The sequence below is a fragment of the Drosophila subobscura genome, chromosome A (assembly GCF_008121235.1).
Source record: "Drosophila subobscura isolate 14011-0131.10 chromosome A, UCBerk_Dsub_1.0, whole genome shotgun sequence".
NCBI classification, from domain to species: domain Eukaryota; kingdom Metazoa; phylum Arthropoda; class Insecta; order Diptera; family Drosophilidae; genus Drosophila; species Drosophila subobscura.
In genome coordinates this window covers 3,098,923-3,124,853 of record NC_048530.1, presented here as the reverse complement: position 1 = coordinate 3,124,853, position 25,931 = coordinate 3,098,923, and the positions used below count along the sequence as shown (strand labels likewise).

Here is a 25,931-nt window from a genome sequence, read left to right as displayed (position 1 = left end):
GCGTGAAATTTGTTCAATTTTATCAGAGCCTAAAATTTTCTCTGTTTTTCTTTGCCCAATACATTGGCAGACCCTTAAGTATATGCATCAAAATCAAGGTCACAAATGGGCGTTGGAGACAACACCCAACCGGATCTAGGCCCTTGTGTAGTCATCCGTTGAATCGCCCCTGTTTGGGACAATCTCTCGATGTCATAAGTCCCCAATCAATGAATGCATTGACAGACAGATTGAACCCATAACTTGCAGATGATTGCCAGCTAATTTTTATTGATCTCAACCGAAAGACTGTTTGGAAAGCAAAACCCTAAAGCCACAAACCCAAAACCCAAAACCTAAAGCTGACGTGCGACAAAATCCAGCCAGATGCCGCCCTTGTGGCAGCCCACAAAGATGTACGGATCCAGTTCGAGACCGTCGGCGGTGCGTGGATTGACTCGCACCTCGAAGCGCTGCACAATGGCCGCCAGAGCAGCCTTGGCCTGGGCCAGGCCCAGACGCATTCCGACGCACTGGCGCGGTCCATTGCCAAAGCCCAGGAAGACGCCCATTTGCTTGTAGCGCTTGAGGCCACCGTCCAGGAAGCGCTCGGGTCGGAATTCCTCCGGCTCTGGGTAGAACTGTGGATCGTGGTGCAGCCCATAGATGGGTATCATGATGTTGTCGCCCGGCAGCATCTGCAGCGGCTGGCTGTGGTGGCTGCCCTGCAGCTTGTAGGCCTCGGTGCAGGTCTTTGAGGCCCATCCGCCAGCGGGATAGATGCGCAAGCTCTCTGGGAAGACGCACGCCATTAGGGGTAATCTCTGAGTCCCTTGTGGCACTCACCATTGAAGCAGGCACTCAGATAGGGCAAATCATTCAGCGCATCCAAGTCGGGCAGCTCCTTCGTGGGACTGGCCTTGTCCAGCTCCTCGCACAGCCGCTGCTGGCACTCCGGATATCGTCCCAGCTGCAACAGCAACAGCAACAGAAGAGTATTCAAGGGCCAACTCCCCCTCGCAAGTGTTTACTTTGCTTACCAGCAGCAGGCAGTGGGAGATGGTCGAGGAGGTGGTGTCCAGGCCATCAAACATAAAGGTCATGGCATGCGATGTGAGCTGCGGCTCGGTGAGTCCGTGCTCCCGCTTGAGGGCCAGCAGGTGATTGATGAAGTCATTCCGCTCCTGGTGCTGCCCGCGTCTCAGGCGGAAGGCCTGCTGGATGAGATCCCCGAAGAAGCGATCGTAGGAGCGCGGAAAGATCTTGGGCCGCAGCCAGCGGGGCAGGCGTGGAAACAGGCCGTTGAGGGCGCCGGCAATGGCCAGGCCGGGATTCTCGTTGGACATCTCCCGATTGTGCCGGATCACGGGCAGCGGGGAGTCGCTGAAGCAGCGCGCCTGAATGCCCAGCACACAATCGAAGAGGCTGTCGCCGGTGAAGCGCAGGCCGAGCTGCAAGAAGCGAGAGATTCGGATGAAGTTCATCAGTGCGTGGAGAGCTTCCACCAGCTCACATCCATGCCATCCTGGGGCTCTCCCCTGAGCGATTCCCTGCCAATAAAGTCGCACAAATCGCGACAGACGCGCTGCATGATGGCGTGGGTGGTGCGAATGCGTCCGTTGGTCAGCAGACTGGAGAAGATTGCGCGCTGCTGGCGCCACTCGTTGCCCAGCAGCACGAACGGATTGCAGCAGACGAGCACATCCTTGCCCGTGTCCACCATGCGGGCAGCATCGTTGTCCTCGAAGTGCCGAAAGGCACTGACAAACACCTCATAGACCAGCCGCGGCTCCAGCAGCAGCAACTTCGGTGATCTCAGCAGATACGTGCCAATGTAGCTATCCGTTTCGCGGTATTTCCTGCAAGAGATTAGCTCCGGGGATGACTGGACTCTCTCTCTCTCTCTGTGCTCTGGCTGCCACTCACATGTACAGATCCCGCATGTCCATGGTAAAGTGCTGCCGTGGCCAGACCATGTTGGGGAACGAGCCCAGCAGCGGCAGCGCCCGCGGCTCCCTGACACCCCGCCGACGCCAGTGGCCAAAGTTCCACACCAGAAAGCCATAAAGCAGCGCCCCAAATGTGCACACAGCCAGCAGCAATGATCCAATCATGTCGCAGGTACACGAATCACTGAGCGGAGTGCTCCGTGCTCTGTGCTCTGTGCTCTCTGATCTGTGCTTAGGTGCTGGGTTCTCCCCTGTCTCTGGCTTGGCGTTGCGTGTCAGCGATGTCGCAACGAAGCTTGTGGCGTGTGGGGCGACCCATTATCGAATTAGCCACCGAGCTTTATTCTCATAACAGCCAAAGGTCAACAATTGCACTGGCCCTACGCTTGGCAAAGTGTGCCCCAAAATGCTCTCCATGAATGGGAGCAACGAGTCGCTGTCTCGACTTGGAATCAGCAATCTGTCACACAAGAAGTCGCCACTCACTTAACGAACCCATCCGATAGCAGCTATCAATCATGGGTGAACCTCACAAGCACATCCCAAATGATTGATGATCCATGCCAAATCCCAGCAGCCTCCACTCGCTCCACTGACATTGACATTGTTGCGGAGGGGCAGCCAAGGCGTAGCCAATTGACTTCAGCCCGGAATACGCATACTACGAGTGTAGCAGCTCGCTGGGAATCAATTTAGAGATCCCCCAACACACCCCCGAACCACTGTTCGGATAGTTGATTAACTTATTTAGATTCCAAGCTGGCTTTGAGAAGGTAGAGATTATTTCCAGAGTACTCCAAATTGTATCTAGATTACAATCGAAGTTCCCAGTTCAATGCGAAATTAGCCGTGTATTTATTTATGAATTAGCAAGCAATGGCCAGGCCAAAGAAGGCCCCCAAAGCACCATCTAGTCCGAAGAGGCAGCAGACACCAACTCGACACAGTAACCAATCGAACAGCCCATTCACGAATTTCCTTCGCCACTTTGCATCTCGCTGCGAGAGGAGGTTGGTGCAGAAGGCAGCCGAAAAGTGGCACCAGATGAGTCCCAAAGAGAGGAAGGAGTACGAGACAAAGGTAATAATAAACAGAAGGTTCGAGTGCCACATCCAACAGAAAATGATGGCTCCGGGAGGGAAGCGACAGCTAAAGCGGGATTATTCCATCGAATGAACAGAAACCACCAGAGAGAAGTCCAGTCTGGATACAGAGCTAATCCACAGAAGGTTTTCCCCTTTTACATCGAGTGCGGAGAGGGGTATTTGGGGTTGTATTTGGCGATTATTTATTAAAGAGTGATAAGTGGAGGATCGATGACTCTTTTCCGCTCTCTCAGCTCTCCCGCTTTCGATCACTTGAACTGGACATTGTTTTGCAGCAGATCCATCAGTCGCTCTTCTGGGGCTGCCCATTTGCAGTGGGGATACTTGGAGGCGCAGTGCTGTGGCCTGGGATCCTTGCCAGCCTCGAAGGCCTCTCGAAGAGTGGAGTCCAGCCGCAGCCAGGTGAGGAGCCAAGACCAGTTGGTGGCTGCTTCCAGCACGTGGTCCAAGTCGGAGGCATGAGCCTGGTGCTTCCTCACGTTGTCGCTTGCCTTGAAGGTCAGAGTGCAAATGGACTTGAGCAGGCAAGCGGAGAGATCGATCTCGTTCTTGAAATAAGTTCGCTCCACGGTGCTGAGTACACTGGGGAGGCTGCTTTCTGCTTTCACAGGGGAGAAGGGAGAACTTTATGTCTGTAGGAAATCAAGAATGAGGCGAAGGACTTACCCACTCGCTCTCCTGTTTCGTTGCGGTAAACGAGCTTAAAATTCTCGAACAACTGCTGGAGACTTCGATCCCTCCGATCCGCGAGACCACGAGCCGTGGCATTGGACACCAGAGTATCGGGGTGCGTGGACGGTGATGTGTTCTCCTCCGAGGACTTTGGCGTTCCACTTGTAGCTGGGGAGTTGTCCTGGGTGATGGCTTCCAGGCTCATGCTGCGAATCAAGTGTCCAACGAGGAGTCCGCCAGCAGCCACGAGTCCGCAGCTGAGCACAGCCGCAGAATTGATGATGACCAGTGGCTGAAAGGAATGGTAAAGGTAGAGATTAAATGGAGGATCAGCATCAGGAGGAGTAAGCCTACCCTTGGTGGTGCATTTCGTTTGCGTTTGACGGGCACCTCCAGGAAGGGCAACAAGTAGTCCAGTCCCAAGGCAATGTCTTTGCCCACAGCATCAAAGGATACCAGCTTGAATCCTGGACTATGTGGATGGGCGCCATGCGGACTCTGTCTCGAGTCCCGTCCAGCCCCGATCTCTGCCTCACTGGCAGCCCAGCCCAGGGCACAGTTGGTGAGGAGGGTGCAGATGATGTGCAGCAGCTTCATTGTTTCCGCTGGGAGCACCGTTCGACAGCGAAGCTGGCGAGCATTTGAAATTGAAATCCATTTGCCATGAAGCAGCCTTCTCTGCCATGGATGCCCCATGGATGGATCTGCTTGGGTGGAGTGCAGAGTGGAGTGGATCACATGTGGGAGTGCGTCGCTTGGTTGCCTCTTGGCTGCGATAATTTGGCTCTCTTTGGATAGTTTCCTCTGCTTGTCATCCAAAGTGCAACAAAGTGCTTCTGTGACATAAGTAACTGAAGAAGGGAAGGCGCGACAACGATTAGCTGGAGAAAGAGTCGAGTGGAGTGGAGTGGAGTGGCGTTGACATGAAAGCGGAAGATGGATGATTGCTGGGGAGTTTGCTGTTACCTTCCCTAATTGGAGGAGAGTGAGGGAGAGATTTAAACGAGTCTAATTCTCGGCATTCCCATTACACAAGAATAATAATAAATAATGCAATTAAAAAGCAGCTGGAAGTGGGAGTACGAGTGGGAGTTCGAGTGGGAAGTGTACGAAGATCGATTGACTGATTGATTGACTGATTGTTTTGTTATTTATTTATTATTAATCGCCAGCAGATTTCTCAATCCCTAACTGGATGAATTGGCTTAATTCTTTCTTAAATATTACATCAAAAAGAAAAAAATCAGAATAAAAACCGAAAACCGTTTGACCAAATCCGCTCCCTGTCACCTGGCAAAAGTCAAATCGCAAATCGCAAATCGCAACCCAACTGGCAGAGCATTGATGGAAGAAGAGCCCTACAGATGGGCTCGTTCTTCTCATGGTTAGTCCGATGGCAACCGACCACAAAGAGTGCATTTGCTCTTAGGCTCCTTTGACTGGCTAGATTTGCATTTAATAATTTAATCGTTGGAGGTCATCCACTTTTATTGGCATATTATTGCATACGATCGCAAATACTCTAACTTAATAGTACACAACACAAAAAAAATAGTTAAAAGCTAAAGGCTGCATCAGCGGATACCCCAAATATGTATGAACTATGTACGAATTATGTACAAATGATGTACGATCTATGTGGAAATTATGTATGTCAGCCATTGAAATATTGCAGTACTTTTGGCCATGTCCTCGATGTCCAGAAGGGGTTTATGTGGGGTTTGCCCAGAGTGGGGAATCTGCATCTCGCATAGGTGTGGCCACAGGTGCGACTGCTCCGTGCCGTTTGGATGGCATGCAGCACTGCAGTGCCTCTGGTGAGTGAGTCCAGCCAGGGAGAGCTGCGAGAGAGAGGAGACAGGCATCAATGGAGAATGAATAAATGAAGAGTTATGCACGGACCTGGCTAGCACATGGAGGAGTCGCGCATAGCTCGAGGAGACATTGTGCTGCAAGTAGTGGCAGATGTAGCGCTGGACACAGGCGGACATGTCAATGTTGTGCTCCTCCAGGTGGGACTCCACGACATTCGTTAGCGGCGGCGCACTGTCAGGGGAGGAAGGAGTTATAAACAGTTGAGACTGATCCGTTTTCTACACTCACTGCCTCTGGTGGGGTCCGATCTGTAGGGGTATCCATTGCCCAGCGACGTGACCACCAGCGGGGCGAGGAGAAGGCGCACCACAGCTGCAATTATGGCTCCGGCAGCCACCACCACTGCCGTGTTGAGCAGCGTTCCCGTTCGCAGATTCAGGAGATTCTGCACGGCATCCCGGGCCATTCCCATGCTCCGCTTCACCGGCACCTTGAAGAATGGAACGATGAACTCCAGCTCAACGCTGACATCCTCGCCACTGGCATGAAAGTGAAAGCCACGTCCCTCCCGCCCAACGTCAGTATCCATCTGCACCTCCATCTCCATCTCCTCCACGAATTGAAGCTCTCCTTGCTGGCGGGGCTCAAAGTCTCGGAAACGCAGCAGCTGCGCACTCGCATTGCCATAGAAGTCTCCATTGACACTCTCCCCACAGTGGCCCAGCAGCAGAAGAAAGGGCCCGACAACAGGCCCACAAAAAGTACAACATTTGCACCAGCCACATTCCGTTCGGCCGTGTTGCCGTGTTGCCGTGTTGCCGTCTCAGCGGTTCGGAGGTGTATGAATGCGATCCCAGCCGGTTACTCTCAGTACTCTCCATGGGAATTACATGCCCAACGCCTCCCCCAATCAAGATATGATATTCATTTAATCCGAATATGAAGCGTACAAACACGAACACGAGCAGCAGTGGGACACTTAACGCTTCGCGAACTGCCAGAGGAATGTGTGTGCCTCTGGGATGTGTGTGTGTTATTTGCGGTATGTGTGATGGCAACGATTGACTCAACAACGAACCACTAAGGACTGTGGAGAAGGAATTCACAAACTGGAAGACTGGTAGAAGTCGGATATGTGCGAGTATGAAACGTGTTTCTGACGTAGTAAACGCCAACAGGCCGCAACGGGGAAGATGAAAACTCAACTTATTAGAAAGACATTTCAGGCGAGGCGACACTGGGCTATGGGCTGGAAAATTTGCATACGATTGTTGTGGTGCGTGCGAGTATTTGTGGAGTGCAAACTCACGCAGTTATGCCACCTGCGGCAAAGGTTAGATAAACAATAAGAAATTAAGCAATGATATAACGTTGGGTATAACCCAATAATAGTGTACTTTGCGTGGGTAAAGTGTTAAGGCGAGATAAACGAATCGTGGCTTAGCAGAGCGATAAAGGTTGGATAAACAAACGGGTGTGTGCAGTGTTGAACAACGTCTTGCGGCAATGGGAAGAAAAAGTAATCACAGCCAAACACAGTGATTGATCCCTTGATCCATGTTTCATAAGAGAATGAACAAATTGGGATACACAGGGATACAACGGACGCAGCCTTATTGGCAGGGACATAATCTGTTTGGACTGACTACATATTTGGGGGATAGCTTGCCAAGATGGAAGGTGGAGTAAGAACGGGAACAAAGCCTCGAAAATCCTGTGCAAGGAGCGCAAATGAAAACTCAGTAATTACTGGCTGCACTTCCCACCATGGAAGGACTGCAGAATGTTGGGGGAGAATACTCCCATACTAGAGCGATCAGTGTTTGTCTTGGATTTTCTTATTGTTTCCATTGGGACAGGCACAAACACTTACCGCTTACTTACTTTGTTTATCCAACCTTTATCGCTCTGCTAAGCCTAAGCCACGATTTGTTTATTTAGCCTTAAGGATGGAGTTATTATACTTTGTCTAACATTTTCCCATTGCTTAATTTCTTATTGTTTATCAAACCTTTGCCGCAGGTGGCATAACTGCGTGAGTTTGCACTCCACAAATACTCGCACGCACCACAACAATCGTATGCAAATTTTCCAGCCCATAGCCCAGTGTCGCCTGAAAATGTCTTTCTAATAAGTTGAGTTTTCATCTTCCCCGTTGCGGCCTGTTGGCGTTTACTACGTCAGAAACACGTTTCATACTCGCACATATCCGACTTCTACCAGTCTTCCAGTTTGTGAATTCCTTCTCCACAGTCCTTAGTGGTTCGTTGTTGAGTCAATCGTTGCCATCACACATACCGCAAATAACACACACACATCCCAGAGGCACACACATTCCTCTGGCAGTTCGCGAAGCGTTAAGTGTCCCACTGCTGCTCGTGTTCGTGTTTGTACGCTTCATATTCGGATTAAATGAATATCATATCTTGATTGGGGGAGGCGTTGGGCATGTAATTCCCATGGAGAGTACTGAGAGTAACCGGCTGGGATCGCATTCATACACCTCCGAACCGCTGAGACGGCAACACGGCAACACGGCAACACGGCCGAACGGAATGTGGCTGGTGCAAATGTTGTACTTTGTGGGCCTGTTGTCGGGCCCTTTCTTTCTGCTGCTGGGCCACTGTGGGGAGAGTGTCAATGGAGACTTCTATGGCAATGCGAGTGCGCAGCTGCTGCGTTTCCGAGACTTTGAGCCCCGCCAGCAAGGAGAGCTTCAATTCGTGGAGGAGATGGAGATGGAGGTGCAGATGGATACTGACGTTGGGCGGGAGGGACGTGGCTTTCACTTTCATGCCAGTGGCGAGGATGTCAGCGTTGAGCTGGAGTTCATCGTTCCATTCTTCAAGGTGCCGGTGAAGCGGAGCATGGGAATGGCCCGGGATGCCGTGCAGAATCTCCTGAATCTGCGAACGGGAACGCTGCTCAACACGGCAGTGGTGGTGGCTGCCGGAGCCATAATTGCAGCTGTGGTGCGCCTTCTCCTCGCCCCGCTGGTGGTCACGTCGCTGGGCAATGGATACCCCTACAGATCGGACCCCACCAGAGGCAGTGAGTGTAGAAAACGGATCAGTCTCAACTGTTTATAACTCCTTCCTCCCTGACAGTGCGCCGCCTAACGAATGTCGTGGAGTCCCACCTGGAGGAGCACAACATTGACATGTCCGCCTGTGTCCAGCGCTACATCTGCCACTACTTGCAGCACAATGTCTCCTCGAGCTATGCGCGACTCCTCCATGTGCTAGCCAGGTCCGTGCATAACTCTTCATTTATTCATTCTCCATTGATGCCTGTCTCCTCTCTCTCGCAGCTCTCCCTGGCTGGACTCACTCACCAGAGGCACTGCAGTGCTGCATGCCATCCAAACGGCACGGAGCAGTCGCACCTGTGGCCACACCTATGCGAGATGCAGATTCCCCACTCTGGGCAAACCCCACATAAACCCCTTCTGGACATCGAGGACATGGCCAAAAGTACTGCAATATTTCAATGGCTGACATACATAATTTCCACATAGATCGTACATCATTTGTACATAATTCGTACATAGTTCATACATATTTGGGGTATCCGCTGATGCAGCCTTTAGCTTTTAACTATTTTTTTTGTGTTGTGTACTATTAAGTTAGAGTATTTGCGATCGTATGCAATAATATGCCAATAAAAGTGGATGACCTCCAACGATTAAATTATTAAATGCAAATCTAGCCAGTCAAAGGAGCCTAAGAGCAAATGCACTCTTTGTGGTCGGTTGCCATCGGACTAACCATGAGAAGAACGAGCCCATCTGTAGGGCTCTTCTTCCATCAATGCTCTGCCAGTTGGGTTGCGATTTGCGATTTGCGATTTGACTTTTGCCAGGTGACAGGGAGCGGATTTGGTCAAACGGTTTTCGGTTTTTATTCTGATTTTTTTCTTTTTGATGTAATATTTAAGAAAGAATTAAGCCAATTCATCCAGTTAGGGATTGAGAAATCTGCTGGCGATTAATAATAAATAAATAACAAAACAATCAGTCAATCAATCAGTCAATCGATCTTCGTACACTTCCCACTCGAACTCCCACTCGTACTCCCACTTCCAGCTGCTTTTTAATTGCATTATTTATTATTATTCTTGTGTAATGGGAATGCCGAGAATTAGACTCGTTTAAATCTCTCCCTCACTCTCCTCCAATTAGGGAAGGTAACAGCAAACTCCCCAGCAATCATCCATCTTCCGCTTTCATGTCAACGCCACTCCACTCCACTCCACTCGACTCTTTCTCCAGCTAATCGTTGTCGCGCCTTCCCTTCTTCAGTTACTTATGTCACAGAAGCACTTTGTTGCACTTTGGATGACAAGCAGAGGAAACTATCCAAAGAGAGCCAAATTATCGCAGCCAAGAGGCAACCAAGCGACGCACTCCCACATGTGATCCACTCCACTCTGCACTCCACCCAAGCAGATCCATCCATGGGGCATCCATGGCAGAGAAGGCTGCTTCATGGCAAATGGATTTCAATTTCAAATGCTCGCCAGCTTCGCTGTCGAACGGTGCTCCCAGCGGAAACAATGAAGCTGCTGCACATCATCTGCACCCTCCTCACCAACTGTGCCCTGGGCTGGGCTGCCAGTGAGGCAGAGATCGGGGCTGGACGGGACTCGAGACAGAGTCCGCATGGCGCCCATCCACATAGTCCAGGATTCAAGCTGGTATCCTTTGATGCTGTGGGCAAAGACATTGCCTTGGGACTGGACTACTTGGTGCCCTTCCTGGAGGTGCCCGTCAAACGCAAACGAAATGCACCTCCAAGGGTAGGCTTTCTCCTCCTGATCCTGATCCTGATCCTCCATTTAATCTCTACCTTTACCATTCCTTTCAGCCACTGGTCATCATCAATTCTGCGGCTGTGCTCAGCTGCGGACTCGTGGCTGCTGGCGGACTCCTCGTTGGACACTTGATTCGCAGCATGAGCCTGGAAGCCATCACCCAGGACAACTCCCCAGCTACAAGTGGAACGCCAAAGTCCTCGGAGGAGAACACATCACCGTCCACGCACCCCGATACTCTGGTGTCCAATGCCACGGCTCGTGGTCTCGCGGATCGGAGGGATCGAAGTCTCCAGCAGTTGTTCGAGAATTTTAAGCTCGTTTACCGCAACGAAACAGGAGAGCGAGTGGGTAAGTCCTTCGCCTCATTCTTGATTTCCTACAGACATAAAGTTCTCCCTTCTCCCTGTGAAAGCAGAAAGCAGCCTCCCCAGTGTACTCAGCACCGTGGAGCGAACTTATTTCAAGAACGAGATCGATCTCTCCGCTTGCCTGCTCAAGTCCATTTGCACTCTGACCTTCAAGGCAAGCGACAACGTGAGGAAGCACCAGGCTCATGCCTCCGACTTGGACCACGTGCTGGAAGCAGCCACCAACTGGTCTTGGCTCCTCACCTGGCTGCGGCTGGACTCCACTCTTCGAGAGGCCTTCGAGGCTGGCAAGGATCCCAGGCCACAGCACTGCGCCTCCCAGTATCCCCACTGCAAATGGGCAGCCCCAGAAGAGCGACTGATGGATCTGCTGCAAAACAATGTCCAGTTCAAGTGATCGAAAGCGAGAGAGCTGAGAGAGCGGAAAGAGTCATCGATCCTCCACTTATCACTCTTTAATAAATAATCGCCAAATACAACCCCAAATACCCCTCTCCGCACTCGATGTAAAAGGGGAAAACCTTCTGTGGATTAGCTCTGTATCCAGACTGGACTTCTCTCTGGTGGTTTCTGTTCATTCGATGGAATAATCCCGCTTTAGCTGTCGCTTCCCTCCCGGAGCCATCATTTTCTGTTGGATGTTGCCCTCGAACCTTCTGTTTATTATTACCTTTGTCTCGTACTCCTTCCTCTCTTTGGGACTCATCTGGTGCCACTTTTCGGCTGCCTTCTGCACCAACCTCCTCTCGCAGCGAGATGCAAAGTGGCGAAGGAAATTCGTGAATGGGCTGTTCGATTGGTTACTGTGTCGAGTTGGTGTCTGCTGCCTCTTCGGACTAGATGGTGCTTTGGGGGCCTTCTTTGGCCTGGCCATTGCTTGCTAATTCATAAATAAATACACGGCTAATTTCGCAGTGAACTGGGAATTTCGATTGTAATCTAGATACAATTTGGAGTACTCTGGAAATAATCTCAACGGCCTCAGGGCCAGCTTTGGGATCTGAGTAAATACTCAATAAAATATACGAAATATTCGGGTGTATCGGGGAATGAATTATATATTTTATATGTACATTAGCAGCCAGTTGTCCTTCAATATCTTTCCCAAAATATCTCTGCCGTTTGGTATACTTGGAGTGCAGATGAAAACGTATTCAAGTAGCTTGGGCTTGAGCATTAACTCCACTTCCCAGGAGACTAGATGTGAACTACCTAGCTATTGGTAACTATGTTGTACACCAGTGACTAGTAGTTCAATTTTTAGCAGAAAGGCATTACCCAGACTGACAATACAGGAGAGTTTTTGTAGTTTATGCATTTATTTAGATAATATGATGAAATCAATTCGGAAATCAATCTCTCAAAATGAATTCTATGACACTTTTGGTTATACAAATGGATTTTAAAAAAGTTTCTTTTGTTTTTTTGGTTTTTTTTGTGTATTTTGTTTTGTTTTGTGTACATAATTCTCGTTTAACTAAGGGAAAAGAAGACATGCGACATGAAATTAGCATCAGATTGGATATATTTATATCCAGAATATATTTGTATACATAATTAAATGGGTATATGCATGTATATACATACATATGTACATATGTATGTATTTATGGGTATAAGTTTAAGTAAATTGTCAGCCAATTTCATGCATCTATTTATTTATTTATTTATGTATGTAGATAGTTATAGATCAGTTGTCGGCGCCTTAACTTAGGTGTTCTAAACGTTTTTTGAAATCGAAATACAAAGTGAAGACGACATGACAGTAGGACAAGTATAAAAAATATGTTTCTCCTCGTTTTTTCACGGTTTCATCTCTTACTTCTGGTTTATATCAAAATATACATATGTATGTATGTATGGATGTATTAATGTATGTATTTATGTATGCATACATATGTGGTAGAATCGACATTCATCGATCTACATATATCCGCAACCTGGCCAGCAGTGTGTGTGTTTTATTTTATTGTTAGACTTTTAATTTGATTTGTTTTGATTTAATGTTTAGGTGGAAACAGGAAGAGGCAACAAGAGTGCTTAAATTGTTGGGGAAAAGTCATCAATGCATATCTCCCCTCTCTATTTATGTATATTTCTTTTGGTTACAAAAATATTGTATGTAAACTAGTCCCCTGCCCCTGTCTGGATTGCTTAGCGAGTTTGAACTGTTTCACGAGTTTTACTTTTACTTGTTCTTTTCTTTTGGTTAATATTCACTGATGATTATTGGAAAATATACACATATTTATGTATACGTCTGTAGATCTTCATATGGATATGTTTTGCATTTATTAGTACATTTTCTAGTTTATTTTTGTTTTTGGATCTAGTCTGTGTGGTTTTAGTTTTGGAATGAAGTTCTGTTTGGGAATAAAAAAAAATATATGTTTATATATATAATGATGAATGCTGAAGGCAGAATCAAGAATTGGAATCGGTAATAAGTGTGGATATATCCGGCATATAACGTGCAATTTATACGTTTTTTTCTTTGCAGAACTATGGTACATAGAAATATAGAAAAGTTTACAAAAACTATAAGGTATCTGAAATCGTTTTGCGAACCGAATTTCTGGCATAAGCAGCATTCCTTCTTAGTCTCTAGGGTAAGTAAGTGGATTTATTATTACTACAATATATGTATGTATATTTATGTATTTATAATGTATATATTTATGTATGTATATGTATGGATCATGGGTTCATGGTTATTTCTCTTTCTTGTTCTCATTCTCTCTTGTTGCCATTGATTTATTAAGATACATATTTAATATTGTATAATGTATTTCTCCTCTCTCACTTTCTTCACTCGCTCTCTCACATGTTTTCATTTTGTTTGTTTGTTAAATTTTATTTTAAATATCACGGCATTCAGCTGAGGTCTGATCTGATCTGTTTATTACTCTTCTATATATTGTGTTCTTTGTTTCCAAACATTTTTGTTTCATTTTCGTTTTGTTGCTTTTGCATTTCACAATGGTTGGACACAGATAATGTGGGGGACACTTCAATAAAAAAAAAAGATAGACAAAAGAATATGCGCGGGGGGAGGCTTCTCCGGTTGCGGCTATGGACTAATTAATGGGACTATAAAAGACGCCGCGGATAAGGCCAAACATAATTAAACTAGACACAGATTAGACACAGATAAAGATAAATATACAAAGATACCGATACCGATACAGTTACACAAAAGGTTTCACAACGTAAAAATGGGCCAAACGGGCTCTGTTTAGGGCTCCTCGACTGCATTGGGCTGCAGGATCTGTGCACAGAGGCGCCGCAAGTAAAAGTTGCTACCAATGCGGCCACCGACCTCCGTCCTGTGCAGCAGTCGTCGCTGGGCGGTCGGCCTCTGCATTAACTCTCACAAATTCTGTCTGCGCTTCGATCTCTCCTCTACAGCGTCAGCCAACGGCTCAGTGTCGCCCTCGTCGACCGCATCCAGATCGACTTCTACCTCAAGCTCGGTGACTGGTTGCGGTCCAGCTCCAGCGGCCCTAGCGGCCAGGCCACTGCTCACCGCCGTACTCTCGCTGAAATGCATCAGATTGGTGTCCATCAGGCCCAGGCCGTTGGTGAGGCTGAGTGGCGGCGAGGACTGTGACGGCGGTCCCTCCAACGACAGGCGGCTGTTGGTGCTGATGCTGCTCATGCTCAGCTGATCGTCAAACACCTCGATGTTCACCACCGTCGACAGTTCGCCGCCATCGTAGGCCACCTGGGTCACCTGGGTGGGCTTTGCGGGCGGCTGATCCGAATCAGCTGCAGACTCCTGCGATTTTTGGGATTTATAGTGATTTACCATGGGAATGGGATTTAAGTTGGGATTTATATTGTTGTGTTTCTTGTTGCCTGGCGAGAAGATTGTATTGTTGTTGTTGTTGTTATTGTTGTGTGACGACAATCCATCCAGTTGATCCTTGGTAAAGTAATTGGCTGTGAAATAATGTAAACAAATGTTCGAGTTCGATTAGCGCCAGGATACATATTTATACACAAAGAAAAATCTTATATTAATCTCCCAAAAATTCCCAGTTTCCCAGAAAATATTCTTCATTGGCCGTTTTGGTTGTTGTTTTTAACTAAAATTGCATTTATTTAATCATACATTAATTCATTAAATTAAATTTGAGTGTTTAGCGATTCCACCTAGCTCTCCATCCATTTTCCACCAACTCCAACTCTACTCTCTCCTCTCTTACTTTTACTCTCACAATCGTAAATCATAAATACTGCCAGTTAGATTTTATATAAATTTCTCTTCTTTTTTTCATACAATACGATCGATCTATGTACATACAGAAAACAAATGAATTTATTTCCCTTCCTTTTTACAGACAAACAAAAAAATTAAACAGAAACAAGGCACACAACAAAAATAAAGATGAGAAAAAGCCGAACGTTTGCTATACAAAATTCAATAAATTAACACAAACAAACAAAACAAGGAGACCGTCTTGAGTGCGGCGGGTTGGGGGCTGTGCTAAGAAACTAAACGAAAGCTTGAACAGCATGTAGGCAGAAAACTTAACGAAAGCCAATCCTTGTGGATGTGTTCCAGCAAAATATGTCTGGGAATTGTGTTCTTGGGTTGCAGCCATGGATTGGATTTACTCTCTCTCTCTCTCTCTCGCTCTCTTTGCATCCTTATGATATTTATTATTACTGTCCGCATATCTCGCTCTCAAAATTACACATTAAATGGGCTAAAATGTGTTGCCACAAATTCATTATCTCTTCCACAAGCTTTAGCGTGAGGGTTTAGGTGGGGGGGCAGGAGTATGTCAATTTCATAAATTTCCAGATGGAAATGGAGGGGGCATTACATTATAGCGTATTTATTACAATTTTGTTTTTCGTTTTTTTGGGCGATTTTCGTACTATTTTTCAGGATATTTAGTACTTCTTTCTATTTTGTATATACAATTTTTTTTGAGAGCATGTTTTTGCCAATTCTTTTTTGTTTCTGATTCTTGGATCATTTTAAGCCTAGGCCTCTATATATATAGCATACATATAAGTGTGTGGGTGTGGTTGCGTCTGTGTCGTGTATACATATATGTATGTTTTTTTGTTTTTTGTTTAAACAATATAACTTTGCACTTAAAAATGGTTAGTAATCAATTTTTGTCTGTATATATTTTGATGTTTTTGTTGCATTTCTATCCATGCTTCTTGTCCAAACGAATCCTCTACAGATGTAAATTTTCTTTTGTTTTGGTTTTTAAATTATTTTTTACAATTAGTTTTTTTGTTTTGTTTTTTTTTTTGTTGTTTATGTACTTTTTTATAATCACAATTTTTTTTGTAGAGAGTTTTGTGTTTTACTTGTGTTTTTTTTTGTCGTTTTGTTTTGTTTGTTGCTTTTCTGGTGATATTTTGCTGGCAAAACAGCTAAAGAATTAAGCTAGAATCTTTCATCTTTTATGGTTGGGGGGTATCCATCCGAAGGGGAACGATGTACGGTGCACGGCATGCTGAAATTACTACCAACAAGGGGACGTTGTTCGCTGTGGGAAGGACCACTAACTTATTCACCACGCTCGAAAAGACAAGCGTGTCTTGTACAAAGTAATTTCACCATGGTGTACGGTTCGTCATCTCTCTCTCTCTCTCTCTCTCTTTATGTTTATTCCGAAACTCAATTTTGTGACCAAATGGCCCTTGCTGTTCGCTTTTGTGGTGGAATTTTGTTTGCTGCTGTCTTTGGATGTTGTTGTTGTTGTAGCTCCTACTTGGCTCTGGCACTGGCAATGTCTTTGACCGATAGCTGCTGATGCTGATGCTGCTGATCCTTATTCTGCTCCGTCTCAGGCTGTGATGGCTGTACTGCTGCCTGCACCTCAGTTGGCTCCTGCTCCACTACCTGCAGCTCCTGATGGAGGGCACTAGCACTGATACCGTTACTGTTACTGTTACTGTTACTGTTACTGTTACCAGCACTCACGCCTCTCTCCTGGCTTGCATACAAGTGCCAGAGCACAACGAGACTGAAGACGCACAGCAAACAAATCGCTAATTCTTATCTCTTGCGCCGCTTCGTCTTCTTCTTTGTGGCACTCGGCTGACTGGCCACGCCCATGCCCACAGTGGAGCCGACATGGAGCAGACCCACAGCGGGTGAACTAGCTCCAGTCGCGGGAATGGCAGAGCTCGCAGACGCACCGCCAGAGTTAGCCGCAGCGGACGTGGCCGTGCCTGCAGATGGATTGGCATCCGAATGGGCTGCACCACTGAGCACAATGGGACCGGCCGTCTCCACGCTACTCTCCTCCGCCGAGGAAGTGGACGATGAGGTGGCCGCCTCGATGGCTGCTATTAGATTTATTTTATGCTCCAGCTTCTTGGTCTTGAGCTTGTGCGGCGGCGATGCGGCTGTGGATGAGCTAAACACGAGATTGTCATCGGATGTGGTGGCCGGGATGGGTCCCTCGCTGTCTGTTGTTGTTGCGGTGTTCGTGGTGGCAGTGGTGGCGCTGGTGGCCACGCCACTGCTCCCAAAATGGAGCAAATCCTCCGGCAGTGTTTGGCTCAACTCGTCCTCCTCCTCCTCCTCGTCTCCCTCTTCCTCCTCCTCATCCTCGGGATCATCATCCGCATCCGCATCGATTGGCTCCTTCTCGGACCGTTTGGCCTTTGATGTTTTAACGGGCGAGTGCATCTCCAGCTGAGAATCGCACATACTGATGCTGATGAGCGGACGAAGCTCCTCATCTTCCGACTCCCGTGCTCTGGCACGTTCCTTCTCCCTTTCCCGCTCCCGTTCCCTCTCCCGTTCCTTCTCGCGCTGCTGCTGCTGCAGCTGAAGCTGCTTCATGCGTTTGTGCTTCTTGCTGAGCTTCTTGCTGGCCGGTTCCTCCATGAGGATAATCTCCTCGGAGCCAGATGAGTTGTTCGACGTGGATGTTGACTTTTGTAGCAGGCCCAGCGGCGACTGTTGTTGCTCATCTCCGGCCATCAGCAGCACATACGGATGGGGCTTCAGTTCCAGGTCCATTTCGGTGCCCGCCATCTGCCGCTCTCGAGCCTGCTCCTGCTCCTTCTCCTCCTCATAGTGCAGGGAACCGCAAAGGGCCAGCACGAGGTTCTTCTCGGTGAATCCTCGTGGCGGCGGCGTGATCTTGATCGGCATCATCGTCGCCGCACTCTCCTGCAGCGGACTCTCGAAATTGATCAGGCTGAGCGACGCGCCACCCTCCGAGATGAGTTGCTGCTGCGTCTCATTCGGCTTCACCTCGAGCGGCTCGAGATCGGGCAGCGGTGGCAGCGACTCCATGCCACTCAGAAAGTCCTCAAAGTTCTCTTTGGCTGCACGGGGGGGCTTTGGCAGTGGGCCAGTGGTCTTCTCTGGGCTGCTGGGTTTGCTCTGCTTCTTGCCCAGCGTGGGATAATCCTGCTGCACCGCTGACGACAGCTGCTTGGGAACGCTGCCTTCATCGCTGTCGACAACGACTCGCTTCCACGGACTGGCCGGAACCGTTGCAGCATCGATTGGCTTCTTGCTGGGAGCAGCTTCCTCTATCACTTTCACCAGGTAGCTCGTCGTCGTTGCTGCAGAGATCTCGCCTGCTTTACCCTGCTTCTCTGGGTTTCGGTACTTTTCTTTTTCCTTAATTTTCTCCAGGAGTTTCTCTTTCTCCTTCTCCTTTTCGAGCTTTAGCATCTCCTGAAGTTTCTCCTTCTCTTTGAGTTTCTCTTTTTCCTGAAGTTTTACCTTTTCGAGACGCAGCTTCTCCTTCTCCTTGTCTTTCTCCTTTTCCAGCATTTCCTTTTCGAGTTTTTGCTTCTCCTTCTCTCGTTCTTGAAGCTGCTTTTCCTTTTCCTTTTCTAGTCTCAACTTTTCCTTCTCTTGGAGCTGCTTTTCTTTTTCCTTTTCGAGTTTCAGCTTCTCCTTCTCTTGGAGCCTTTCTTTTTCCAGCTTCAGCTTTTCCTTCTCTTGGAGCTGCTTCTCTTTCTCCCGTTCCTTCTCTTGGAACTGCTTCTCTTTTTCCAGCCTCAGCTTCTCTTTCTCTTTCTCCATTTCCTTTTGCTTTTCTAGCTTCTGCTTCTCCTGGATAGCCTGCTTCTCCTTGTCCTTCTCCTTCTCCAGCTTTAGCTTTTCCTTCGCTTGAAGTTTCTCCTTTTCCTTGAGCCTCTCCTTTTCCTTTTCATTCTCCCTTTCCTTGGCTTTTTCCTTCTCCCTTTCGATTGTCATGGTTTCTAGCTTTTTCTTGTCTTTTTGGAGTTCCTTCTCCAGCTCCTCCTCATCATCATCATCATTATTATCGTCATCTTCAGCCTCCCCCTCGGTATCATCCTCGCCCGTTTGCGTGGTCGTCTCCACAAGTAGACTCAATCCTTGGGCGCTGGCACTGCTCACCATGACGGCGGCAATGCTGCTCTTATTGGCCAGCAAGCTATCGGCATGATCCGACTCTACCTCTGACTCGTCCCCACCCTCTTCCACGACTACAATTATTTCATCTAGATCCTGCACTTTATCCTGTGTCTGCTTCTTGAGCTTCTCCTTTGCTTCCACTTCCACGGAGGGCAGTTTCTTCTCTACTCCTTTGTTGTTGAGGATCGTCTTCTGCTTGCCGCCTTTCTTGGATGCCTTGCCACCACCACTGCTGATGACGTTTTCCTCCTCTGTGGCGTTGCTCTGACTGCTGGCAGTTTTGCTGTTATTGCTGGGATTCGGATTGGGCCCTCCTTTGGGCTTATTGAGATGCGAGAGCTCGGCAAATCGCTGTGCCTGGGCCGCATCTTCGGCAGCCGCCAGGGACTTGAGCTGCGATTTCTGCTGCTGCTGCTGCGCTTTTTGGTGCTGGGATCTCTGTGACTTTTGCTTTTCTTTTTGGACAAGCACCTCGTCCACCTCCTTGGCAATGACGGGCACAATGAGCTTATTGGCCAGCACCACCGGCGGCTTGCAGTGATCATTTTCGCCGCCCTTCGAGCCCGGTCCCAAGCCGGCGGCAGCGGCGGCGGCTTGCTCCTCCTTGGCCAGCAACAGCTGCTGCTGATGGTTGCGCTGCTCGACCAGATCGTTGCAAAAGATGGCCACCACCGGCCGAAAGAGAGCCTCGTCACAGTTCTCATGGATGATGCTCTCCTCGGCGGCCAGCTGGCACACCACCTCGTCCAGCATGTCCGTCTGCAGCTCACCCGAGATGCCTGCATTCACATCCGTAACCGTGCCCAGCGGATTGACGATCTTCTCGATCCTGGAATGGCCGCCGCTGTAATGATGTCCACCGGTGGGGTAGTCGTAGCTGCATATGTTGGGCAGCACCGAGGCCAGGGCGGCCATGCTGCTGCTGCTGCTACTCATGTGCTCGATCAGATGGCGTCGCTCTGCCTTTCCCAGGTCCCTTGACCTCACATCTGATGCCGTCCGTGGCGCATCATCGTTCATACTATCCTTATCTGGCGCCTCACCTCCTCCTTCACCTTCGGGATCGTGATCAGGATCGTTAAGGTGCTCGTGCTCGGCGAGGGCGTCATAGTAGCAGACATTATCGATGGCCGAGACGGAGGAGGAGGCTGCTGGCGCCGCCACTGAAGCCAATGCCGAAGAACCTGATGGCTGGCCTGTGGCACATGGTAGTGTTGGTGGTGGTGGTGGTGGTGGGTCAACAACGGTGGGGCAGGACACAACACAGAGCAGAGAAAGAGAAATAGAAGAGAAAACAAATTATGAGAAAAGCGCATTTTTTGTTTTGTTTTTTCTTTGGTTCATACAGGAAACAGAAAACAAAAAGCCAAAGGCGGGATTTTGAAATGCATTTTTTTGTTGGTTTGTTCGATAGTTTTGTGGTTTTGTTCATCGATAGTTCGATTATTCGATAATCGCTCGAAATTTGAAAATGTTTAATTCAAAATGAAAGTCTTGAAATTTCATTTGATTTGCATTTGTTGTTGTTTCAGTGATTTTTAATTTTTATTATTTTTTGTTTATTTGGATAAGCTGCGCTGCTGAATGCGTTTCTTATTAGCATTGGTTGTCGGGGAAAAAAACATGGCGGAAAACTCTCAAAATTAAAAAAAATATTTCAAAATAATAAAACAACTCAACAAAAAATAAAAAAAATTAATTGAAATTCGAAAAAAAAACGATAATGAAATTTCGAGAAAATTGAATTGAATTTTAGGTTTACAAATTTGATTTTGAGGTTTTTTTTTAATTATTTAATTTTTTTTAGTGTACAAAATGAAACGAAAAATAATTAAACTTAAAATAGGAATATAGCTGATGGACACAATTTGTAGAAGAACAAAATAAAGTATATTCGAAGTTATTGATTTGGTTTTTCGTGAATTTTTGGATATTGATATTTGGAATTTGTTCTTTTCTGTTCTTTTCTTTCGTTTTTGTTTTGACTTTGGCTTTTTATTAAAATATTCATGTATAGTAAATGTGCTCTTTCACCTTAACTTTTCTCTCTCTTTCTCCATCTCTCTTTCTCTCTCTCTCTCTCTGTCTCTTTCGCTCACACAATCGCTCTCTACCTCTGTTTCACGTTTTGGTTTTTGTTTGCTGACTCGCACGCTCACTCGAGGGAATAATTTTTTTTTTTTAATTGAAAAATTGAGGGATAAAAAGGAAGAAAGTTAATGCTAAATAAAATAAAAACAAAAAAATCCCTGTCAAAAGGACATTCCAAGCGGCAAGAGGAAAGAGAAAGTGAATAAAGGACAACAGTTCGTGTTGTGGTGTGGTGTGTTGTGGTGTGTTGTGGAGTGATGTGGTACGGTGTGCTGTGGTGTATTGTGTGCTGTGGTGTATTGTGTGCTGGGTGATCTGTGGTGTATTTGTGGTATAAGAAGTATTTCAGGTGGTAGAAAAGGAAGCAGTAGACAGATAGAAAAAACCCTACGCGAAACAAAGTGCAAAAGACCAATGGAACCGAATCTGGGTTTCTGGGTTTCTGGTGTTCTGTCTGGAAAGAGTATTCTGTTATGTGACAAAAGAACATTCTTCTAGAAGAGCTGTTGCAGGGGGGTAGGGGGAAGGTGAAGAATAACTATGGCATTGGTGAGTGGTGCTTTGGTGGGAGCGGTAGAGGGGGGCTCTGCTGTGACAAAAATTTTGTTAGCTTAAATTTAGTTGTTCATTAAAATAGAAATAGATTTAAAATGAAGTGTAAGTATTTTTGTTTTGTTTTTCTTTGTTTTTTTTTTTTTTTAAAGCTAAACAGAGAACACACACCAAAGGAAAGAAATCGTTTGTTAAAGCGTGTTTTATTCCGGCTAGAAAACAGAAAAATTGCAAAAAAACTTAAAGTTCAACAACAGCAACAACACACCAACACACGCACACAGAGAGAAAGAAATGATTGGAGAGGAGAAAGATGGAGATGAGATGGAGATGGAAATGAAATGGAGGAATGGAAATGGAGAAGTAGAAAATGCCAAGAGGGGATTTGTAAGAGCGGTGGCAATGGATGGAATCATCATCATAATTATTATTATCAACAACCAACAACCAAATGCCAATTTTGTGGTGTCTTGTTTTTTCTTTCTCATCATCAATGGATGATTATTTTTTATATTTTTTCTTCTTTTACTTGTACTTGTTGACCACCAACAAAACTTTTCCGGAATTAAACATTTTCATTTTGAAAGCGTTCGATTAAAATTCAACAAAAAAAGAAACGTTCGAAATTCAATTAAAAAAATGAAATAAATCAATGGGAGGATAACGTAAATAAGGAGAGTTTGTTAACAATAAAATACAACGCCTTAGATGGGATGGTGTGCCTGCGGTAGAGGGGTATCCCCTCCAGCATCATTCTCCTCCAAATGTTCTTGGCTGTATCGCGGTTTCATGCATTCTTATATTACTATGGCTAGGATGAGGAGCTCAGTCTTACCCGTTTCGCGTCGCGTGGCTGCCATTGATGGCGACTCTCGCATGGCATCGGCCAGGTCCTCCTTTAGCCGTGTATCGCCATGTCCGTAGTCCGAGTCCAAATGGCCATGCCGGAAGCGATCCATCAGCTTGGGGCTCTGCTCAATGCTGCCTACGAACGCAACAGAGAGAAAGAGAGAGAGTGACAAATGGAAAATCATAAAGGACGCTAGACACTTACTATACGAACCGGATTCGATTAGCACCGGCACTCCAGGACCACTACGACCTGCAGTGCTTCCTATGCCCGAGTTGGCTGCCAGAGAGGCGGCCGCATTCAGTGGCATATTCAGGGGACTCGAACGCTCCTTGGCTGCCACTCCAGTAGCTACGCCAGGGCCAATTGACGAGGCAGCCACCGTTGAGGGTAGCGTTGTGGTTGTTGTCTTTGTAACCCCAATCTCTACAGCCTCAGCATCCACGTGGTTCAAATTTGAGCTGAGAAATTGGACAGATTAGAAGATGGTTGCCATTATAGCTATGTAGCCTGGTGACATTCGCATCACACAACATACCCGCTGGGCGTATTGTAGTTCTTGAACACAAACTGCGGCCCCATCCAGAGGCGTCGATGGGGTCCCGCATGCGTTATGATCTCGACCTGGGCTAACCAGCTCTCGGCACGCTCGTCGGGCTCATCGAACTGATGGGCACTGTCCAGCAGCAGGCTGCTATGGCGATCCTTGATCAGCCAATTGTCCAGCGCCAGCGGTGGTATGATTTCATGAGATCCATCCTTGCGTCGCCCCAGATTCCATTGCGCTCGGGCCTCCACCTCCAGTTCAATGGGCGTGTCATCACAAATCTTCTCTTTGGCAACATCTTAAAAGAAGAAACCATTAGTCAGGGATATACGGAGATGAGGTGCGGTGCGGTGCGACTCACTTGAGGGTAACTTCGTGTCCAGATCGTACTGGATGAGCGCTCCATGGCCGGCCATCACGAAAAGCGAGTCGACGGCCTTGCGCTGAACGCGATGCGGGGCCTCTCGTGTTGTCGTCAGCGGCTCCAGCAGCCAGGAGCGCGATTTGGCGAATATTGAGCAGACGCTCAATGGCTTCCCGCTGTCATCCGACAGCGAGGAGAGTCGCTGTCGCTGTCTCTGGCTGCTGTTGCCGCCACCGATGCCGCCGCCGATGCCGCCACCATGGCTCCCCACACCCATACCCCCGCCGACGCCGGCCCCGACACCCACTACGCCACCAAGGCCGCCAGCCGAACCAGGCGGCGAACCAAGGGTAAAGGGCTGTCGTAGCTGAGCGAGGGGCTGGACCACCGACGGCCGCGGATAGGGGGGAAGCGTGGGATTGTGATACGGCTGCAGCGACTGAACAAATGTGGTGCTCTCCGAGTGCGAAATGGGAGAACTGGAGCGTCCATCGGCCCCAAGGCCGGCACTGCGATGGAAGCGCGACAATTTGTTGACCACATGCAGCGATGTGTGCGTCCGAACGCCCATGGCGCCGCCGTATGGCGTTATGGGGAAGACGTGGGTGGTGCCGCGTAGCGTCGACACCGACGCCCAGCGCGAGTCCAGCGAGAAGGCAATGTGCTGCACCTTGGCGCTCGTATCGCCCCGATGCAGCACATACAAATGATGCACTGCCGCCAGACAGGGCCCCACCGGATGCGGTTGCACGCGGAAGACATGAAAATCGTGCCCGCGTCGATCGGCCGTCAGCAGCAGCATCCCGGAGCTGTCAAACTCCATGGCCACCAATGCCTCGCTGTGGGCCACAAAATGAGCCACAATCGGATCACCGCCAGACTGAGCGCCGCCTGTCGAGCTCAAAGGTGTGCCCGTCGTGGGGCTGTAGTCCTTAACAGGATGCTGAAGCATTGAATAAAGTGAAGCATTGAATGGAATGAGTGTTTCCGATGCTTTGGCTTTGGCACACTCACCTTCACATCGATAATGGTGACCACACCGGACTGCTTGGCATCCGGACCACCGCTGGCCGAATCGAAGCTGCTGCTCTTTGAGCTGGCACCGCTGCCAGCCGTGGCCCCAGTCAAACCGGCTGCCACCTGTTCGCCCAACTCTCGCAGACCCTTGCCCAGCGATTTGGCCGCATTCAGCACAGTGGCCGTATAGCTGGGCACACCCTCGCCATCGCAGCCGCCGCCGCTGCGCTTGGAGTGCAGCAGCTTGTGCTCTGCATAGGCCAGCCAGCGTGGCCCCAGGGCAATCGGATTGGGATTGATTCTGCGAGGGAGAGATAATCAATTAAAGGTCTGGCCCATGGTAGAGGTTTTCACACTTACCCCGGACTGGGATAGCAGGTTGTGATGGTTAGGCGATCCTCCAGTGTCCGGGCATCAAAGACGGCGATCCTTTCGTGAAATGTGATGACCACAGCCGAACGATTGGCCTGGATATCGAGCACCGCATTCTTGAATTTGATTGTCTTCACCTGAACGCCCGTCTTGAGCGACAGAAAATTGACTGCACTGAATTGAGCCACTCCAGAGGCACTGCCACCGCTGCCAGAGCCGATTCCGCCGCCGCTGGCCCCACCGATGCCAGAGCCGCCACTGCCGCCGGACATAAAACCGCTGGCCGCCGCACTGCCACCATCTACGAGGGCTGCCAAGGGTCGCTTCTCGGCAAAGGCATCCACTGGCTCATCGGCCCGCCCGTTTTCATCGAGGGCGGGTGCGGTGGCCGGTGTCGGGAGAACTCGGAGGGCTGTGACGACGCCATGACGCCAGGACAGCACCTCAACGGCCTCCCCGTTGGCGGGTATGGCCCAGACTTGCACACCCAGGCCATAGCCGAGGATGAGGAGAAGCGGCGGGGCAGCATTGCCCTCCAGTTCCCAATCATCACCGAAACGGGGATCGCTCACGTCCGCACAGGTCTCGAAGCGGGCCCAGGTGATTGTGTCCTTAGGATCCTGCACCGGCTGATTGGCCAGGGTGACATCGTTGATGAAACCAATGGCCGAGTCCAGTATCGAGCGATCCGACACCGTCTGGGGCGGCACAATGGCCGGCACAGCCTGGCCGCCACCGCGCAATCCCCCTCCACCGACACCGCCCCCGCCAACGCCGGACGGATGGCGGCGTGGCGAGTCCGCGGACATGATGTGGATGGGATTTTTGTGGTTATCGGGTCCTTCGAATTGCTACTCGTTGGCTGATTCTCCTCGAAGTGCGCTGCTCTCCACAGCTGCGGCTGTCGGTTGGCGGGTGAGTGGATGGATGGATGGGGCAGCAGGGTCAGCTGTTGGAACCCACCTACAGAGACAGCCTGTCTGTGCAATCTCGAATGGGGAATGAGCGCTGCGCTGCGCTGCCTCAGCCTCCGCGTTTGCGCTGCTGCTGC

At 48.6% G+C, this 25,931-nt stretch overlaps 6 protein-coding genes across 7 annotated transcripts; 2 read left to right on the top strand and 4 right to left on the bottom strand.

Moving 5' to 3' along the window:
- Nucleotides 1-250: 250 nt before the first annotated feature.
- Nucleotides 251-2,101, bottom strand: LOC117896212 (probable cytochrome P450 28c1). Its single transcript, XM_034804346.1, has 5 exons — nucleotides 1,906-2,101; nucleotides 1,493-1,838; nucleotides 1,020-1,430; nucleotides 826-949; nucleotides 251-772 (listed from the first exon to the last, which is right to left on the bottom strand). The coding sequence occupies exons 1-5, from the start codon at nucleotides 2,091-2,093 to the stop codon at nucleotides 336-338; spliced, it is 1,506 nt and encodes a 501-aa protein (XP_034660237.1). The 5' UTR covers nucleotides 2,094-2,101; the 3' UTR covers nucleotides 251-335.
- A 1,181-nt stretch (nucleotides 2,102-3,282) lies between these two features.
- LOC117896357 lies at nucleotides 3,283-4,303 on the bottom strand. Its single transcript, XM_034804636.1, has 3 exons — nucleotides 4,061-4,303; nucleotides 3,701-3,998; nucleotides 3,283-3,632 (listed from the first exon to the last, which is right to left on the bottom strand). Exons 1-3 carry the CDS (start codon nucleotides 4,301-4,303, stop codon nucleotides 3,283-3,285), a joined length of 891 nt encoding a protein of 296 aa, XP_034660527.1.
- Nucleotides 4,304-5,226: 923 nt separating this feature from the next.
- Nucleotides 5,227-6,402, bottom strand: LOC117892736. Its single transcript, XM_034799165.1, is given in 5 exon segments — nucleotides 5,227-5,547; nucleotides 5,609-5,742; nucleotides 5,745-5,752; nucleotides 5,810-6,343; nucleotides 6,396-6,402. Coding segments are annotated over 5 exon segments (870 nt in total). The 3' UTR covers nucleotides 5,227-5,360.
- A 1,406-nt stretch (nucleotides 6,403-7,808) lies between these two features.
- Nucleotides 7,809-9,150, top strand: LOC117896337. The gene is made up of 3 exons (XM_034804582.1): nucleotides 7,809-8,572; nucleotides 8,629-8,770; nucleotides 8,832-9,150. Exons 1-3 carry the CDS (start codon nucleotides 7,981-7,983, stop codon nucleotides 9,016-9,018), a joined length of 921 nt encoding a protein of 306 aa, XP_034660473.1. The 5' UTR covers nucleotides 7,809-7,980; the 3' UTR covers nucleotides 9,019-9,150.
- Nucleotides 9,151-10,075: 925 nt separating this feature from the next.
- On the top strand, nucleotides 10,076-11,103 carry LOC117896368. The gene is made up of 3 exons (XM_034804647.1): nucleotides 10,076-10,318; nucleotides 10,387-10,684; nucleotides 10,752-11,103. The coding sequence occupies exons 1-3, from the start codon at nucleotides 10,076-10,078 to the stop codon at nucleotides 11,099-11,101; spliced, it is 891 nt and encodes a 296-aa protein (XP_034660538.1). The 3' UTR covers nucleotides 11,102-11,103.
- A 1,046-nt stretch (nucleotides 11,104-12,149) lies between these two features.
- On the bottom strand, nucleotides 12,150-25,931 carry LOC117896121 (breast carcinoma-amplified sequence 3 homolog). Of its 2 annotated transcripts, none has more exons than XM_034804187.1 (7): nucleotides 24,869-25,927; nucleotides 24,506-24,809; nucleotides 23,489-24,434; nucleotides 23,119-23,425; nucleotides 22,785-23,041; nucleotides 22,566-22,715; nucleotides 12,150-14,646 (listed from the first exon to the last, which is right to left on the bottom strand). In XM_034804187.1, the coding sequence occupies exons 1-7, from the start codon at nucleotides 25,687-25,689 to the stop codon at nucleotides 14,075-14,077; spliced, it is 3,357 nt and encodes a 1,118-aa protein (XP_034660078.1). In that variant the 5' UTR covers nucleotides 25,690-25,927; the 3' UTR covers nucleotides 12,150-14,074. The 2 variants fall into 2 exon arrangements, with proteins under 2 accessions (XP_034660078.1, XP_034660070.1); XM_034804179.1 differs by lacking the exon at nucleotides 12,150-14,646 and adding an exon at nucleotides 16,039-20,283 and having other exon boundaries at nucleotides 24,869-25,931.